At 42.1% G+C, this 19,864-nt stretch overlaps 1 protein-coding gene across 1 annotated transcript in view; it reads right to left on the bottom strand.

The window, feature by feature from the left end:
* MFSD6 (major facilitator superfamily domain containing 6) overlaps window positions 1–17,453 on the bottom strand; it is a 92,447-nt gene extending 74,994 nt beyond the window's left edge. The window contains exons 1-2 of the mRNA XM_049887679.1: window positions 17,363–17,453; window positions 210–1,833 (exon numbers count right to left, since the gene is read on the bottom strand). Coding sequence (XP_049743636.1) covers window positions 210–1,780 — 1,571 coding nt within the window. The 5' untranslated portion in view covers window positions 1,781–1,833; window positions 17,363–17,453. The remainder of the gene's footprint in view (window positions 1–209; window positions 1,834–17,362) is intronic.
* Between the last annotated feature and the right edge of the window lie 2,411 nt (window positions 17,454–19,864).

Here is a 19,864-nt window from a genome sequence, read left to right as displayed (position 1 = left end):
CAAAACCAAACCTGTTGCCGTCGAGCCAATTCTGACGCATAGCAACAGAATAGAACTGCCCCATAGGATTTCTAAGGAGTGGCTGGTGGATTCAAACTGCTGATCTTTTGGTTAGCAACTGAGTTTTCAGCCACCGTGTCACCAGGGCTCCAAAAAAAAAAAAAAAGATAAAGTTCACTTGCTAAAGAGAATAGTAAGCATTTTCTTACCTGATGTGGCCAATCAGTTCAATAAGCTTGTGACTAAAAAAATAAGCTGTCAGCTCAGACACATGACTCAGGACTGAACAAACCCCAAAGAGAGTTGTAGTTCCATTCAGGTCTTCCAAATGCCAGTAGAGAAAGGTGAACACAAAGCCGTATCCAAAACCCATAAACCAAGCCACAAACAGCACTGAGCCATACTGCACACTGCAAAGAAGTCTGATTAAGTCCCAAAAGTTGAAGGCTTGTGAGTGGCTTGTGGTGGTTGGTGTCTCCTCAGAGGACTCTGTGGAGTTGTTCCTTTCCACCTGAGGGATCTCCACCTCTTTCCCTTCAGTATCATTGTTGTTGAAGTGGTTGTAGCGGAAGCGGAACTGAGTAGCGACAATCAAGGCCATGGTCATGAGAACTCCAAAGACGATGAAGACGATCTGGTAGTTCCGATACTCAGGGGGCTTACACCCCTTTCCATCAATGAGCACTTCTATGTGGGTATAGTCAATTCCGATGCCCACGGAGAGCATCGCCAGACCCCAGCCCAGGGAACCCCACATGCGCTGCAATCCATAGCGGTCTCTGTGTTTTCCCAGATACTGGAGTGTTACTGTGTCCACAATCGTGACAGAAGAGGCACTGAAAAACTCTCCTATTATGACAACTACCAAAATCACCAAGAATATAGCTTCAACTTCTTGTTGATCATAAATAAGAGTAACTTGGTCAGAAGGTAACAACTTGGTGGTAGTGACAGTAGCAGTGGTTGTCTCCCTGGTTATGTTTCCTGGGGGGACAGCGGTTGCTGTGATGGGGCTTAAGGTCAAGTCCATAATATGGTCAGTAATTTCGCCTATCTGAGGCTGCAGAGTGGATTCACTTCTCTTGCTTGGAGCTGTTGAAAAGATAACAGTTTCTGAGATATTGGTCTCTGTTTCTAACATCAGTGGCCCAGTGGAAGGAAGCACATTCCTTTTCTCGCGTGTTTTTGGTGATGGGAAGCCAAGAATAGTACGAGAAGAGGTAATGGAGGAATTCGTTGGCAGGATGGTTAGCAGGTGACTTGCGTTAGTAGGGCGAGTTGTTGGGGGAGTCTTTGGTACACATCTCAAGGTAGCAGGTTTGACAAATCCGATGCCCAAGTTGAATAGAACCCAACATAAAAGAGAAAAGAGGAGGACAATTTTGCCTTTTCTAAAGCGATCTGCAACTACACCCCAAAAGGGGGCACTGCAGAATTCTATGAAGTATCGAATACCTACTAGCAGTCCACTCTGGCTTGGGGACATTCCCAGCTGTTTATAATACACAGGCAAAAGGGGGTAAAGAGAGCCATAGGCAGAGTAAAAGAAAAAATAAAAGACCTTGGAAATGAGAAGATCGTTGTTTATTTTAATACAATGTTTCTCTATCCAGTCTATTTCCTCCTCAGGGATAGCAGACATTTCTGCGGAGGAGGCTGTTTCATTTGAAGGTGGTTCGGGTTCCCTGGCAATACCATTAAAGGGATCGGCAAGCACATATTTTCTCTTCTGTTCCTCTTCATCATCTGTTAAGATGGCAACTTTGTCATCTGCTGCCATGGCTTACTACCACCATCAGAAAGTTTGTGACCTTCAAAATTCTGACTGCTGATCTGTAAAGTAAAATTGAAAAGATGGCTTAGTAATGAAAATTATAACATTTAAACAGAGAGCTTAATCTTGCAGGAAACTGAGGAGTTTCAAACTACAGTTAAAAATAACAACTGTGAGCGAGAATTCTCATCATTTATCACCAGCAGCCATAAAATGCTGATAAAGAAAAAGAGCTTTCAAAAAATCAAATGCTACTTGTGGCCACTAATTGACTAAAATTACATCTTCCAATGGCAGGTTCATAGTTCAGGTTCATTCCCAATCTTTTCACTGATTCCTAGGGAAAACGTACAAATGCTAGGAGTTATGTCTAAACCAGATATGGGGAGTGGAAAGCAAAAACTATTTATAGTTTCTTGGTTTTACTGTTCAAACAAATCTACTGCACTATGAAGTCTGGAATTCTTTAGAAAATAAAGGTAGCTAAAATCGTTTAGTTTCTAGAGAAAAATAGCTCTTAACCACAACCACAACTGTAATGAGAAGAGCGAGCCAACTGCACACTTGCCACTGGAGTTGATCATTCCAGCCATTACAATGACATTCTGGTAAGGCACTAGTCTTTGTGTTGCTTTTATCACTTATGTTTCCCCAAATGTACTTTTATGGATTTCAGTTCAAGAAAACCTCGTGCTGGTGGGGGTGGGGGTGGGGGTGACATTTCTTGAGCACTCACTTGGTGCAACATACCACTTAAAAATCTTTACATGTATTAATTTGTATTTATCATAATACCCTGATTATCTTCTCTATTTTACAGATGAGAAAACTGACATGTGGCTAGTTTAATTAACTCATAAGTGGCAGAACCAGGATTTAAACCCTGATAGTATGGCTTCAAAACGAGCCCTGGTGGCAAAATGGTTAAAGCACTTGGCTACTAACCTAAAGGTCGGTGGTTTGAACCCACCAACCGCTCTGTGGGAGAAAGATGTGGCAGTCTGCTTCCATAATGATTTATATCCTTGGAAACCCTATAGGGCAGTTCTGCTCTGTCCTATAGGATCACTATGAGTCAGAATTGACTCGACGGCAGTGGGTTTGCTTTGATTTGGGTTTAGTATGGCTCCAGGACACATGCTCTAATACACCACACTAAACTGCCAAATAACATGTTTTGGTTAATAAAATGCTATTAAGCCTTTTAAAGATCCAGGGTGTTTCATATAAGAGATTAGCAATATATCAGCAGTCACAGATTTATAGGAACTGTGCCACATTCCATCAGAATTTCCCTTTTTTGAACTATACAAATGATTTAATAGTCACAGGGTTTTGCTTGTATCAAGATTTCTAATATACAGTTGCAATAAACATACTGCGACTATAAGAGGTACATATATTACAATAATTATTCTTTTCACCTTCTCTACCAGAAGGAATTATCAACATAACTTGCCACCCCTTGGATATATATAAGAGATATATCCTTATCTCTCTTCCCCAAAATTAAGAATAACCTTCTGAAAATCTTCCAGAACCATGCTTGCAAATATTTGTTAATCTGTACAAAGCCCCTAGGCAGACAATAGAAACACAATTTAAAGTCCTGTCATTATTAAATAACTCAATTTATCCTTTTCCCAAAAAGTCAAATGTCAGCATAGCTATATGCTGTGAAAATAGTCATGAATTTCTTAATAGTGAAAGGGAAACTTTCTTTAGAAAACCTGAAGAAAAAGCAAAATCCAATCTTCTGTTGCCCAGCTATGAAAGATTTCCTTCAATGTTCTATACTTATTTTTCCTTCCTTATTACCGCCTTTACCTATCCAAGTCAGCTGTGCGTACATTTTATCACCCCCCACCCCCCGCACACACACAAAATACACACACACACAAATAAATTTCCTTTGGACTTAATTTTGTAAGAGTTGCCTGAAGGCAGAGAATGTAGTTGCCTGTGGGAGGGGAAATGAGGGACAGGTGCAGAAGTCTATTTGTTGGTTTTAAACAAAACCTTGTAAAATTTTTTTTTTAAGTTTGTGCATGTATAACTCTCATGTTAAAAATTAAAACTAAAAAAAGGAAATGTACAGTCATATGAATTATGCCTTTGTGAAAGACAGTAATTCACAGCAGCTACTAGTACCCTTCTATCACTAGCTAAAAATATTTTTCAGAATTGTACAGAATGTCCAACTGCATGAATTCTAATCAGGTGCCCTATAATGGTCTTTAATTAATTATCTTTCATAAATCAACCAGCAAGTCCTTACCAAGTAGGTCAGAAAAGGACACAAAATCCTCTTAAAAAGCATCATTCCCTGGTTTGTGCAAGTGATGATGAAGAACTGATGTCCAAATGCTAATTCAAAACTAAAAAATAGCCTACAGTAGAGTGTTGATTTAAATCTCGATAACTGACTGTCTCCCCAACTACTCTTTCCTCTCTGTCTTATTCAAATGACTTTTTGGTTATTATAACGTTAAGCAAGATACCTCTTGTTACTGTAATATAACATTCAGTACTTTCTATATGAATGTCACAGTAACTTTTATATGAATTTCACATCTAAAAATACGAATAAAAACCTTTAGGTAAATTCAGGACATTAATTGTTAGGCTCAATATTTTCAGGTCATATTTAGATTTTGATAGTAGTAACGCATAACTACAACCATCCATGTAATCACAGGATCAGGAACAAAAACACCACCACAACCAAAAACCATCCCTGTATTTTAATAAAATTAAAATATGTGCCAAAGCAGGGCATGCTTTAGTTGAATTAAATTAGGTTTAATTTGCCATAATACTGTAGAGCAAGCATAAAGAGCAATAAAAATATTTACATGCTGAATGAAGTCATTAAACTGTTTATAAATCAAGGGGAGATTTGTTTATTAAGTGGTCCACCAACATATAACATTTTGTTTTAAACTTTTGAGTTCTAAGCATTTAAAAAAAAAAAAAAACTTGAGAGAGAAAGAGAAAAAAACATTTCAAATTATACACAGAGTGAAATTTATGAACTTCTCTGTGATATCATCTGTTGCAATTTTGTAGCTAATCTTAACTGGATTAAGAGGGCTTTTGTTTATTTTATTAGAAAAACAAAAGTTTTCTCACCTTTGCTCCCCAATGACAGTAATCAACACCATTACTGGAAAATACAACAGTATTTTTAAAACCTGGAAAGAGATTCTACTGCTAACAGTACCTACATCGAGTCACTCAAATAGCAGGTGTGTCTGAATTATTGACGAGAGGAGATGAAATCGCTCTTGTTCAAATTGATAGCTTTCTTCATTAAGTATTTAAATTAAAACTGCTCAAATACATACTGAGTGAGCCACAAATATATGATCTAAGAGTATGAAAATGGGTTCAACTTTTGAAAAAAAAATTAGACCTGAATGTATTATTTGTGGAAATATACTACTTGTGGAAACCCTGGTGGCTTAATGGGTAAATGCCACGGCTGCTAACCAAAAGGTCGGCAGTTTGAATCTGCCAGGCGCTCCTTGGAAACTCTATGGGGCAGTTCTACTCTGTCCTGTAGGGTTGCTATGAGTCGGAATGGACTTGACGGCAGCAGGGTTATATTATTTGTAATAATAATTGCCAAAGATCAGATTTACAAACATGATGGTAATGAGTGCTATAATGAAGTAGCAACATAACAATCAGTGACAAGCAGGAAACAATCTCTGGATAACGCAGAAGGCACACTCTTCCTTTGCACCACTGTTAACTTGATGCTGCCCAGAGACCAAAATTGAAGTTAGAAAACGAGGAAATACACTTCATGAACCCTCACAGCTAGCTCTACTGTTTCAGCTTTTATTGACCACTCTTTGCGCTTTGAGCCACGTACCAGAGCAAGACTGTAACTACTAGTGCACAGACATACAGCAGCCATTCTAAGACAGACCCTAGAGGACAGAGCAGAACTGCCCCATGGAGTTTCCAAGGAGCGGCTGGTGGATTTGAACTGCTGACCGTTTGGTTAGCAACCGTAGCACTTAATCACTACGCCACTAGGGTTTCCAAGACAGACCGTAGAATCCTGGTATTCACACACTACACTTGAATCGTGTGTTAGTTATCTAGTGCTGTTATAACAGAAATACCACAAGTAGATGGCTTTAAGAAAGAGAAATTTATTCTCTTACACTCTAGTAGGTTACAAGTCAAAATTCAGGGTGTCAGCTCCAGGGAAAGGCTTTCTCTCTGTCGGCTCTGGAGGAAAATTCCTTGTCATCAGTCTTCCCCTGGTTGAGGAGCTTCTCAGGCACAGGGACCCCAGGTCCAAAGGACACACTCTGCTCTTAGCACTGTTTTCTTGGTGGTATGAAGTCCCCGATTCTCTGCTCACTTCCCTTTCATCTCTTGAGAGATAAAAGGTGGTGCAGGCCATACCCCAGGGAAACTCCCTTTACCTTGGATCTGGAAGGTGACTTGAATAAGGGTAGTGTTACAATCCCACCCTAATCATCTTTAACATAAAAATTACAATCGCAAAATGGAGGACAACCACACACGATACTGAGAATCATGGCCTAACCAAGTTGATGCACACATTTTTGGGGGGACATAATTCAATCCATGACATTTCACCCTTTGGTCCCCAAAAAATCACATCCTTAAAAAAATTTTGGGGGGACATAATTCAATCCATGACATTTCACCCTTTGGTCCCCAAAAAATCACATCCTTGCAACATGCAAAACATATTCACCCCATCACATCATAGCAAAAGTCTTAACTCCAAGTTCAAAATCCAAAACTTCCTCTTTACCTGTGGAATCTAGAATACAAATTATCTGCTTCCAAGGATGCAACGGCAGAATAGGCACAAGCTAGACATTTGCATTACAAATGGGAGAAACTGGAGGGGAACAAGGAATAACAGGCACCAAGCAAGTCAACAGAATACATTACATTAGCCCTCAAAGCTTTGAAAATAATCCTCTGTTCCCTGAGACACTCTACACAATGGCGCTGCCCTCCAGACTCTAGGTATTGGCCACACTCTCCAGATTCTGAGTGGAGGCCCCCTGGCCGTGGGCTTTAGCTCTGCCTTCCAGGCCCACTGGGACAGCAACTCTACTCCCTCGGCTTTAGGCTCACCATTCTCCATCTGAGTGGCAACTCCACCCTTAGAAACACCAGAGGCCATGGCTCCCCTCTTTGAAAACCCTGAGGTCATGGCCATACCTTTTGAGGCTGAGGCAGCTCGGCTTCTTGTGTTGTCTCTTCAGCTTCTGTTTCTTGGCCTCTTAGCTCCTAGGGCCTCACATCTGGATCTGTCCTGCTAGAGAAAATGTTCCAAAGCTCTGTAGCTCCACCAATAAGTGCCTAGAGGCACCCCACTCTGCCAGGAAGCCTCCTGCTCACAGGCACTCAGCTTTCTTGTTCGGTGGGTCGGCAAGCCTTGCTCCACCAATAAGTGCCTAGAGGCACCCCACTCTGCCAGTAAGCCTTCTTCGCACAGGCATTCAGCTCTCTCACTCCATGGGTCGGCTCCAGCGCTGTCTCACACTGGTCTCCTGATTCTGTGCTGCCGATTCTCTGAAGCTGTCGCTCTATCCATTCACACTTTCAAAGCTGCTTCCACATTTCAGGTATCTGTTAGAGCAGCACCCCACTCTCTGGGTGCCAAATTCTGTCTTAGTCATCTAGTGCTGCTATAAAAGAAATACCACAAGTGGATGGCTTTAACAAAGAGAAGTTTATTTTCTCACAGTAAAGTAGGCTAAAAGTCCAAATTCAAGGTGTCAACTCCAGGGGAAGTCTTTTTCTCTCTGTCGGCCTTCTCATCAACATTCTTCCAGACTTGGAGCTTCTTCAAGCAGGGACCCTGGGTCCAAAGGATGATGCGCTCTGCTCCCAGCATTGGTTACCTTCCCAGCACTGGTATGAGCTTCCCCTGTCTCTCTGCTCGCTTCTATTTTTTATATCTCAAGAGATGGCCTCAAAACACAATCCAATCCTGTAGGGTGAGTCCTACCTCACTAACACAACTGGTGCCCATCCTTCCTCATTAACATCACAGAGGCAGGATTTACAACATACAGGAAAATCACACAATACTGGGAATCATGGCCCAGCCCAACTGATACACACATTTTTGGGGGGATATAATTCAATCCATGACAAATCGGAAGCGACTCGATAGCATCTAACAACAACAAACACTTGAATATTCAGTTCAATCCCTAGCATTTTCTAGAATAGAGGTTTCTTCACAGGCACAGCGCTCAAAGTCTGTTTGAACAGATCTTTTTTCAATAAGGATTGCTTTAGCATCTGCCAAACAGCTAGCCAATGTCATGCAAAAGACAGACAAGGTTGGTTTTTAATAGTCATGCATACTCCAAAGGCATTAACATCTATGAAAGTGAATGACTATTTTGGAATATTCCTTTTCCTGTTGGGACATTTTGACATGGCTCCTTTATGGCTGGGACTAAGTCAAATTATGAAAGAGTCAAAACTGGTCCTAGTCCTGCCAGGCCAGTTGATTCTTTGGCTTCCAGTCTGAGCCCTCCAGGTAATCAGAGCCGCCTGGGGCTCCCCACAGCTGCTACTAACAGTATTTCACTGGCACTGAAACTCCTCCTAGAAACCAAAACCTGCCATCGTTGATACTATAGGGTCGCTATGAATCAGAATAGATTCAGTGGCAATGGGTTTGCTTTTGCTTGTGACATTTGTGATGGTCTTTTCCCAGGCGCCCAGAGAAACTTGTCTGCTAGGTAACAAACTGATCCATATAAAAAGTTAAGGCATATCCTGTGGTTGCCTCATCTTGAAAAAATATTTATATTTTAAGAGGGGTTCCATGAGATACATTATCATCATTTTTGTAACTAACTACAACACCTAAGTACCACTTGCTATGGGCTTACTGGAGCCCTGGTAGTGCAGTGGTTAAGAGCTACAGCTACTAATCAAAAGGGTGGCACTTTGAATCTACCAGCCACTCTTCGGAAACCCTATGGGGCAGTTCTACTCTGTCCTATAGGGTTGCTATGAGTCAGAATCAACTTGAGGGCAATGGGTTTGGCTTGGATGGGCTTAACATATACTAATTCATTTAATTCTCACATTTTCTGTGATGGGTACGATCATTTTCCCCACTTTACAGATGAAGAAACTGAGGCACAAAGAAGGTAAACAACTAGCCCAAGGCCACACAGGTAGTAAGCAGCAGAACTGGGATTCAAACACAGAAAGTCTGGTACGAGAGCCTGTGATTTTGGCTGGTACTACATCTGGATGCATTGTGATGCTAGATATGGATGCCAACAACTTGGTCTTGGGCCTCAGAGACTCGCTTTATAGTTGATAAGATGAGCCTAAAATACAAGTATGTAAACATTAAACTAAATACCAAACCTGTTGCCATCTAGTCGATTCTGACTCATAGCAACCCTACAGAACAGAGTAGAACTGCCCCATAGAGTTTCTAAGGAGTGGCTGATGGATTTGAACTGCTGACCTTTTGGTTAGTAGTCGAGCTCTTAACCACTGTGCCATCAGGGCTTCATAAATGTTAAATAATGCGAAATATTTATATACCAAGTCAAAAGAATAATAAAAAAAAGAAACCACATAGCACTGTATAATTAATTGCCAAAACATAGTTCAGACACAAGGTACTTCTGGAGTTCAGAGCAGAGAGCTCACACTTCAGACAGGGGTTGTCAAGAGAATGAGAGACTTGAATAGAACCTTGGAAAATCGGTATGATTTACCTTAGGCAAAGATGAGTGAGACAACTATTCTAGGATGGGGAAAAGAGAAGGCAGCAGGAGATTCTTAAAAGGTTTATATTGGGGCTGGGGGACATATAAGGCTACCAAACAGGAATAGATTACAGATGTGGCAGTCTGCTTCTGTAAGGATTACAGCCTTGGAAATCCTATGGGGCAGTCCTATTCTGTCCTATAGGGTCACTGCGGAGTTTGAATCAAGTCAACGGCAACGGGTATGGTGAGTATGTACACAATACTAAGGGGTCCCTAAATAATGGATAAGAAACTGACTAGCAAAGATGTGAATCCTAGCTCTATCCGTGACTAGATTTGTGGCCTTGGGAAAGCTATGAACTTTCCTAAGCTTCCATCTCCTCATCTACAAAAAAAAAAAAAAGTTGCCATTGAATTGATTCTCACTCTTGGCAACCCCATGTGTCACAGCACAACTGTGCTGGCTTTTTGGAAGTAGATTGCCAGGACTTTCTTCCAAGGTATCTCTGGGTGGCTCAAACCTCTAGTTAGCAGCTGAGGGTATTAATGGTTTGCACCACCCAGGGACTCCATCTACAAAATAGGGAATATAATAACTCTTTTCTCTTAGGGTAGGTGTGAGGATTAAAAAGCATAATGCAGGTTGAGTTCTTAGCACAGTGCCTGATACACACTAGGAATTTGTAGGTATTCTTTGGGAGCAATGGAGAGTCCCTGAAGGGAATTAAGCAGGAGAGTGGAACGGCCATAGGTGAATTTTACAAAGATCATTATGGCTACAATATGAAAAACAGATTGAATAGATTGGCAGGGTTTTACTACTGCAACCCCTACTAAAGATTTTTTAACCTTTGGTGAAGGAAAAGACAACACATAATATAGGGAATGTCGGCACAACTTGATCACAGGAAAAGCATAGAAGTTTCCTAGACACATCCAAACGCTTTGAGGGGCCGAGCTGCTGGGGCTTGGGGCTGGGGACCATAGTTTCGAGTGACTTCTAGGTCAATTGGCATAAAATAGTTCATAAAGAAAATGTTCTACATCCCAATTTGGTGAGTAGCATCTGGGGTCTTGAAAGCTTGTGAATCGCCACATAAGATACATCTATTGCTCCCATCCCATCCGGAGCAAAGGAGAATGAAGAAAACCAAAGACACAAGGAAAATATTAGCCCAAAGGGCTAAAGGACCACATGAACCAGAGACTCCTCCACCCTGAGTCCAGAAGAACTAGATGGTGACCGGCTACCACCATTGACCACTCTGACAGGGATCACAACAGAAAGTCCTGAACAGAACAGGAGAAAAATGTAGAACAGAATTCAAATTCACAAGAAAAGACCAGACTTACTGGTCTGACAGAGACTGGAAGAACCCCCAAGACTATGGCCCCTGGACACTCTGCTAATTCAGAACTGAAACCACTCCCGAAGCCTACTCTTCAGACAAGAATTAGACAGGCCTATAAAACAAACAATAACACACATGAGGAATGTGCTTCTTAGTTCAATCAAATGTATGAGACAAAATGGGCAGCTCTCATCCAAAAGAAAGACAAGAAGGAAGGAAGAGATAGGGACTGGATGAATGGACACAGGGAACCTGGGCTGGAAAGGGGGAGCTTGCTGTCAACACTGTGGGGGGTTGCAACCAATGTCACAAAACAATATGTGTATAAATTTTTGAATGATAAATTAACTTGAGCTGTAAACTTTCACCTAAAGCACAATAAATTTTTTTTAAAAATGAAAAAAAATTTTTCTAACCTTTAAACTTTCATTTTAATGTGGTCGTCTTTACACTGATTCCAAGTGTTAATATCCTGTGATGGTATCATTTTAGAACAAACAGTATTTTATGAATTGTATCTAATGCAACCTTTTATAAGATCTGAAAATAGAATAAACTTGCAAGATTTTCCTGACTCCCTCCTTTACTACTCAGGTGGTTCTCACACCTGAGTTCTTGTAGGTCTTAGGGGCAATTTTTTATTGCTATCTTTTAACAGATACTTCCTGTCTGCCCAACTAGATTATAAACACCTTGGGGGAGGATGCTAGTAATTAGATACTGTCCTTTACTCTTTTGAGCATTCAATATACATTATTTTTGACAAGCAGCTTATGACATTATACATACAAAGTTTTGTTAAAGTTTCATGTGATCAGAGATTCATTTTAGGGATCAGCAGAGAGGAGTCCTGGCTCCTCTGCTGGTTGTGGTAAATCATTGCCTCTCTCATGTATGTTACTGTTTGTTTTATAGGCCTGTCTAAGCTTTGTCTGAAGAGTGGGCTTCAGGAGTTTCAGGAGTGGTTTCAGCTCTGAATTAGCAGAATGTCCGAGGTCCATTTCCCCATTGTAAAATTGGGATAAAAAAACCCCAAAAACTCAAGTCAACTAACTCACAGAGGAGTTGTAGGGTTTAAACTAAAAAATATACAAAAAAAGCATTTTGCAAACTCAAAAGCAACACGTGAATATTTGTTGTTGGTGGTAGTGATGGTCTTATTTCAGGGCATAATGGGCTTTATTTTGTAGTTCTTCCAAAACCATTCTTCCCAGGTAAGTGTTCTAGAATTCTTTGGTACATCTACTCCTCAACCAAGACTAGCATTTTATCCATCAAAGCTCATACATTTATGTTCTTGTCCATGTTTAGAGCCCAATCTTTTGTAGCTCACTACAAAACACATTGTTGGATTATGGTCTAGAATAATAATTATTTCTGGACCAAAAATAACTACTCATTTAAAGTACAGTTCCCTGTAAGGGCATTTTAATTTTATTTGAAACATACTAAATCTGAAACAAAAGAACTGAAATTCTCTCTAGTATATTTCCACTCAACCTGCTAAGAGTGAAAGGAACTAATTACTAAAGCCACCTTTAGGGTCAAAGGTTATTAACCCTAAGATGGCTTTAGTAATACAAACCAAATGGATTTTTGCTTTCACTGTGTGGAAAGAAACAATTAAATGCCAATCATTTTTTTTTTTTTTTTTTTTTTTTTACAATTTAGGGCTTTTGGACCTTATCAACCGTTAGGGAAGTAGATCCCTATGTATTTGTTTTAGGTTTTTGATTATATATTGTGCCAATATAGCACAGCTTATAATATAAACTTGAGGCAGGCCCCAGACCTCATTTTCTTCTCTCTCTCAAATAAGCCTCCCATCTTAAAACAAGTTCAGTGGGAGGAACAAACTAACAGTTCATATTACAGCATGAAAAAATTTTAAATGATATTTATATCTTGTAAGTTTCTTTAACAGAAAAAAATTTAAGAGATGTTCAAAACAGAAAGTGAAATTAATTGAATTTGCTGCTGATATTCTGCATTTGGAAACCCTGGTGGCGTAGTGGTTAAAAGCTACAGCTGCTGACCAAGAGGTCAGCAGTTCGAATCCACCAGGTGCTCCTTAGAAACCCTATGGGGCAGTTCTACTCTGTCCTGTAGGGTCGCCATGAGTCGGAATTGACTCAACGGCAACGGGGGTTTTAATATTATTATTATTATTATTCTGCATTTATTTGTCAAAAAAGAATACAATGTGAGAATTTAGGTGGTTACAGAAGCTTTGTGAAAGCAGAACTAATGTATGTTCATCACTATCTAAGCACAGATCAAGAGCCAGAAGAGGCAATTAGAACAACTGCTTGTATTTAGAGGGTAACCAAACTAACAATTGGTCTTTCCCAAAATTCATTATACTTTAGTTAGAAGAATCAATTTGATGGGCAAAAGGTTTGTTTTTTTGGATTTTAGTTAGAAACCATTAAGTTAGAAATGGTTAGAAAACCATTCCAAGTTAGAAGCTTAGAGACCATTTCCCCATTGAAACAACATTACAAATAGTGATAGGTGTTGCACTAAACAAGTGGCAAGGTGGGCCAATCCCACCTTCATTGCTAACTTCGTGTGGTAAATATCAGCATCAATTCCATTGCCAAAGTGTAGAAATGAATCCAGGCCTCGCCTTCCCACTTCTGCATGAGCAGCTGCTCACATGGTACCCTCTCTATCTGACTTTTGCCACCCATAGCTAGGTCAGGGCTCACGTGTTAGAAGGACACCTTCTTTCAGACTGCCAAATAGTCAGACAACTGCCCCTGCTGGCTCCCACAGCCCTGGTGTTATAATTTGCTGGAATGACTCACAGAACTCACAGAGTACGCCATACTTACAACTACAGCCTTATTACAATCAAAAAGGATACAAAGGAAGAGACACATAGGGTAAAGCCTGGGAGGGGTCACAGCACGGGGCTCCCATGTCCCAAAGAGGGATGGATGTGCTACCCTCTCCCATGTGTGGTCACCAACCAGGAAATGCCTCTCAGCCTTAGGAGTCAGGGTTCTTATTGGCCTTGTTATGTGGCCATGATGTATTACATCACAACTTGTAAGGCTCAGGCAGCATTGGCCCCTATGTGGTCTCTTTTAGTCTGGTCAATCCCCATTCATAAGCCTCAGGTGTTGGTATGGCTAAAACAAACCGAGAACAAAGGCCAAGTGGCTTTCTGCAAAGTGATTCCATACCTTGCAGTGTCCAGACACATGCTCAGCTCATTTAACCTGTAATGTTTCAAATTACTGAGCCAAGACTACCAGAAGAACCTAAGGATTACAAAGTATATAATTTTTAAGTGAAAATACTTTCTACTGTTCAATCTGGGATGCTAGGAACACATCTCACCAAGGCAGCCTCACCCAGAGCTCCAAGATCCCTAATCACTTCTCTCCTGCCCTGAGCCACAGAGGTGGGTCTAGAATTGCCAGCCACTTGCTTCCTCCAAGGCAATGGCCCCAACCTGCAGGGGCCATGGAGTTATTGCTGGGGGTCTTTGAAAGCTCTGAGTAAATAACATGTCACATATATAGGAATCGACTTGATGGCAGCAGGTACATAGGTTCTACTCATCTTCAAATGTAGATAAATGCTGCTATCATAAATCTTTTCTGTAATAAATGTTAATTTATTATTAGAATTCTTATTAGCTTCCTATCATGCATTTTCTCAGTTATGGTGCCCAAAAAGTGCAATTATTATCACTTGGGAGCCTGGGAAATCTACTAACATTGAAATGGTGTCTTCAAACTCCTTCTAGTTAATAGGACCAGTAAAGGGTTAGGAGATGAAAGAGGGAAGGACAGAACCTGGTCAATGGCAGCAGAGGCCACAGCAAAAACAGAGAGCCACAGCAAGGACTTCACACTTATCATTTGAAACTACTTCTATTGTCAAACTACTTATTATTTTAATGAATATAAATTTCTCTGCAAAGAAAATAATGTGGAAAAATCTTAGGCTTCTTGTCTTTCCACATCATAAAGCAAAGAGTTTTTAAAACGTTGATATTGAAAACAGACTTACATGCTTAACATTTTATAGAAAGATTTTCCTCAATAAATTATTGCTTGCTATATTTTAGAAATAATTTATACAGAATGCACATTAGCAAAAAGCTAAATAAATAAAAGATAAATTACAAATTCAATTTGGATAGTTTTGGGGTTATTTTTAAACCTAGTTATGTAAACCCCTGTTTTTAAAACTTTTTTTCCCCAAATCTTTTCAGAAAAGGACTGCCTCAGGTAAATACAATAAGTATAGGACTATGGGTCCAAGATCTAAAAGGACTAGGAACACAAGATAATTAAACTGTGGGAAAAGTAAGAATTGTAATGTGAAATAAAACAAAATCAGATGTTAGTAATATAACATTAGGTTATAGTGCTAGCACACATATCATATAAAATAATCTTTTATTTATAAAATAGGTGCTTGATAAATGCCTATTCAATAAAAGACACTGAGGAAATTGACAGGATTAGAAGAAAGCACAGTCTGACCATAGGAACCTATAGGACAGAGTATAACTGCCCCATATAGTTTCCAAGGAGCAGCTGCTGGGTTCAAACTGCCGACCTTTTGGTTAGCAGTCAAGCCCTTAACCACTGTGTCACCAGGGCTCCATCCGTAAGACAAGGCATGTTAAACAGATACTTACAGTTGCTTTTCTCAGACACATCATTTATGTGCTCAGAATTTAAACGAGAATACAGACCTTGAGGTTTAAAGTACATTTTTCTGTAAGCATGATGCTACCATCAATGATTTCTACTAATCTGATTTTTAATTATATCCTCTAAATGTACTATAGTCTCTCTATAAAAATACATAGTGTCTTACTTTGCTTTCATGTTTTTATATTTACCTAGTTTGTATAGACATAGAAAGTGCCTTTGAAATAAATCACTGTAAACATGCTTAGTAGCTTTAATCATTATTGAAATATGATCCTGTCTCCTCCTACTCCCCCAGAATGTCTTGCACTGAGCTCATTAGTAATATCCTACCTCCATCTAAGCAATCTGAAATTTTACTTACAACATGTGATGAACACAAGCCATATGACTACCACTATATAGATAAAAATATCCTCCATATTTAGTAATGACCAGCAGCTTTAAGTGTCAAAAGCCAGACTTCCCAATGAGGTAGCTTCCTATGTTCTCCTTTTACTTGAGGAGGCCATCAATGATGTATACACCCTTAGCTGGCTCATGGCTCCCTGTGCTTGGGCAAGGGATACTCTAGACACCAGGGACCTACTAAATATACATCTGCTTTATCAAACGTTATTGGCCAAGGGTATGTCCAACCCCCTCCTTATATTCATTTATATTGAAGAGGTTAGACTTCCACAAAATTCTGGACTTAAAGAACTGTTGGAGGAAAACTTGGCCACGATATATCTAACCACATCTCCTTTTACAAGTACGAAAACGGGCTCAGGAAGATGGGACATGCCCAAGGACATACAACGATTTAGACAACAGCTGGGATTAGAACCTCAATTCTTTAATTTTTTCCCCCCTACAACTACCAGGCAAGGTTTTTCTTGCTCCAGTAGCTCTGCAAGGTGACTGTTAAATATTCTCGGATGAAAGGAAATGTTTGTGGTTGCGAATGTGTGTGGGAGAGGCAAAATGCACCGTGTGCCGGCCTTATGGGTAATTAATCCACCTATCTGTCCTTGTGGGAATGGATTAAACGAGGGGGAAAGTTAGGTTTGGGTTTTTTCAAGTCCTAAGTTTAGAGGAGGCTGTGTGGGGAGTCAATAAGGCTCAGGAGAACCAGAAACCCCCATTACTCTCTCGGAAGGCTCCAAGGAGGTGTGGACCGAGTTGCAGTCTAGAAGCACGATGTGGAGAATTTCTGAAAGAAGGATAGCAGGCAGGTGGAGTGGTATTTTATTCGTATTTATTGACCTGGAGAGGCCGACGATGTCAATTTCCTCCTCTTGCCACACAAGTGGCCACGTCCTTGTCACAGGGCTATCTGGCGTAGGGGAATTCCTCGTCTCCCCCTTTCTCCAGGGCATGTTTATGGCAAGAGCGCAGGTGGAGCTGGGCCGAAAAGGGCCTGGAAATTGGGGCCCACCCCCAACCCCGGCGCCCAGCGAGAGCTCCCCAGGCAGCGCCTTTGTTTTCCCGACTCCAATTACGTTTGCGGAAGTGTTGCCTCGCCCAGCGCGCCGGGGGCGCCGGCTGCAGCCTACCCCAGCACCCCACAAAGATGACAAGAGGCACAGAAGCCGAGGGGCGGGTGCGGCTGGCGAGCCGGGCTAGGAGTGGCGACGCCCACGCGCGCCCTCACCAAGCCCCTTCTCCGAACCCCCCTGCCTTGACAGCAGGTGTGCACACGGCAGGGTGGACACCCCGCCCCGGTTGGGTCCGTCCGCGGCGACCGAAGCTTGGGTGGGGCTGCTGGGCCGCCCCCACGTGCGCCCCCTCCCCGTTCGTCCGGCCCCCACTCACCTGCTGCTGGCGCCGGCGACGGTGCTCAGCTGAGCCGGGCACTGAGAGCCCCCTCCCCAGGGCTCAGGGCGGCGGCTTGGGGAGCCCAGGCGGCGGCTGTCGGGACGGCGCACACCATCTCCAGCCGGACACTCGCTCCTCCGGGGCTGAGGCGGGCGGGGTTGATGCGGGCGGGGGGTTGGTGACGGCGAACCGTGGGCCGAGCGCACCCGCCGGCACGACCTTCTCCTCCTCCTCTTCGGCTCCGGGCCTCCGCCGCCGCCGCTCTCTACCGGCTGGACCCGTTTCAGGGTTGAGCGCCGAGGACCCGCCGCCAGGTGCAGCGCTCCGCCTCCTGCGGCGGCGGCTGCGGCGGCTGCCTCCTCCCGGCCTCCCGCCTGCCCTTGGCGGCCCCGGGGGACCCCTGGATCCAGCCCTGCTGGGAAAGCACGCTGAGAAGGGGAAGCAGACCGGCGAAGTTCTACCCCACCTCCGCCGCCCTCCACATCCCTCCACCCCACCTACAAATGATGCCGGCCTGGCCCCGGGCCGGGGGTGGGGGTAGCGGAGCGGTGGCTGCCTGGCCTGGGAATTATAATAATAGCCATCACTTACTGAGCACTAGCTAAGTGCTGGAAATCTTGTTGGCATAGTGGTTAAGAGCTATGGCTGCTAACCAGAAGGTCGGCAGTTCGAGTCCGTAAGGTGGTCCTTGGAAACCTTATGGGGCAGTTCTACTCCGCCCGATAGGGTCGCTGTGAGTCCTATAGGGTCGCTGTGAGTCGGAATCTTCTCCATAGCCACGGGTTTGGTTATAGTTATGTGCTAGGCACAATGCTAACGCTATTAATGCGCTATCTCGGTGTCTCTGTTTCCAGCCCTGGCCGACTGTCCCCAAATGAACCCAGAGAGAAGGGGCGCAAAACTAGAGGAAAACAACGAGGGAGTTTTACAAGTCGTTAGGGAAGGGCTACATCCAGGCGAGAGCATTACTTTTTAGGAAGACGCTACTGAGTATCCGGCGCTTTGCTGTATAGGTAACCGTGTGTGTCGTACTACGAACGTAATTAAAGTTGTATTTCTGGTTAGACACGTAGAAAGGGTGTAGAGAGTGGAGATGATTGTAAAACATATTTATTCAGCAAGTGTTTTTTGTGCCTGTGATGGGCTTTGAGAGATGCTAGATCTAGTCTCAGGAAGCTTATGGTCTAATTCTGGCAACAACAATAATGGCAGCTAACATTTATGATTGTTTGTTATATTGAAGAAAAAAAAAAAAAACTTATTGCAGTCGAGTCCATTCCACCTCATAGCGACCCTATAGGACAAAGTAGAGCTGCCCCATAGGGTTTCCAAGGAGCGCCTGGTAGATTCAAACTGCGGAACTTTGGGTTGGCAGCCGTAGCTCTTAACCGCTACGCCACCAGGGTTTCCATAATGTAGAAAGCACTGTTTTAATACTGTTTAAGCCTTACCACAATCCCGTGGGACAGGTAATGTTGGGCTGAAAGTTCAAGGAACCTATCCAAAGTTACTACATAGAAAGGAGAGCAGGCTTGTCTCCAAGGTTTAAGTTCTTAACTAATAAATCATACAGATGTGGGCTCTATAAACCTGAAGCATTAGAATTTGGAGTGCCTCCTTAGAAGGAATAAAACAATATTACAGATAGGAAGTTGCTAGGGCCCCTCCCTTAGCCTAGGAACAGCCCTGAAACTTAAGCAATATTCAAATCAAAACCAAACCCACTTGGAGCTGATTCTGACTCATAGCAACCCTATAGGATAGAGCTGCCCCAATAGGGTTTTCAAGACTAAATCTTTAGAGAAGCAGACTGCCACATCTTTCTCCTGTAAGCTACATTAGTCTTGTGAAAAATCTGCTTACAATACTGACACATAAAAGCGAAACATGAAGGCAGTGAGTGCTGAAGTTTCAAATTCAGATCTTCAAAGAGATTAAGGTGGTTGTTGGACTTCATAAAATGACTGATGTCTGAGCTGATGTGGCCTGAAGACAGTTTCCTATTGCATTATTTGAAACTGAACGGCTCATAATGTACCCACTTGATGGTTGTCATAAAAAAAGTTACCATTCTTCTTATCTGTCCAGTATTAAAGAAGCAACTTTTTATAAGGAAAAAAGAAGTCGAACAGACCCCAGGTGTAACATTATTCAGGTCCTACATTCTCTCCTGCATGTAGGAGAGGAAGGAGACCCAGAAGAACTTTGGAAAAGAAAGAGTAGTTCTGGACCTACAGCTGCTCAAAAGTGGCTCCATGTTGAAAAAGAAAAACAAGCCATCCTAGAGTTAGAGCTGGCATTTCTGTTTCAAACAGGACAGAGCAGCCTCAAAGGTCAGCATAGGAGAAAGTGCTGTTTTAACTGGCCTTATTAGGACAGAAATTTCTCCTGGCAGTCACATCCCATTATCTTCAGGTTGTCTTGGCCATGCCTAGTATGTCATTGTTCCAATTCATGTGCATGCTAAATATTTTCAAACTTAAATTTGTCTTTATTTTT

This window comes from Elephas maximus, chromosome 6, assembly GCF_024166365.1.
Source record: "Elephas maximus indicus isolate mEleMax1 chromosome 6, mEleMax1 primary haplotype, whole genome shotgun sequence".
Taxonomy (NCBI): Eukaryota; Metazoa; Chordata; class Mammalia; order Proboscidea; family Elephantidae; genus Elephas; species Elephas maximus.
Note: the sequence above shows the minus strand (reverse complement) of the source record. Positions and strands in the feature narration are given on the sequence as shown.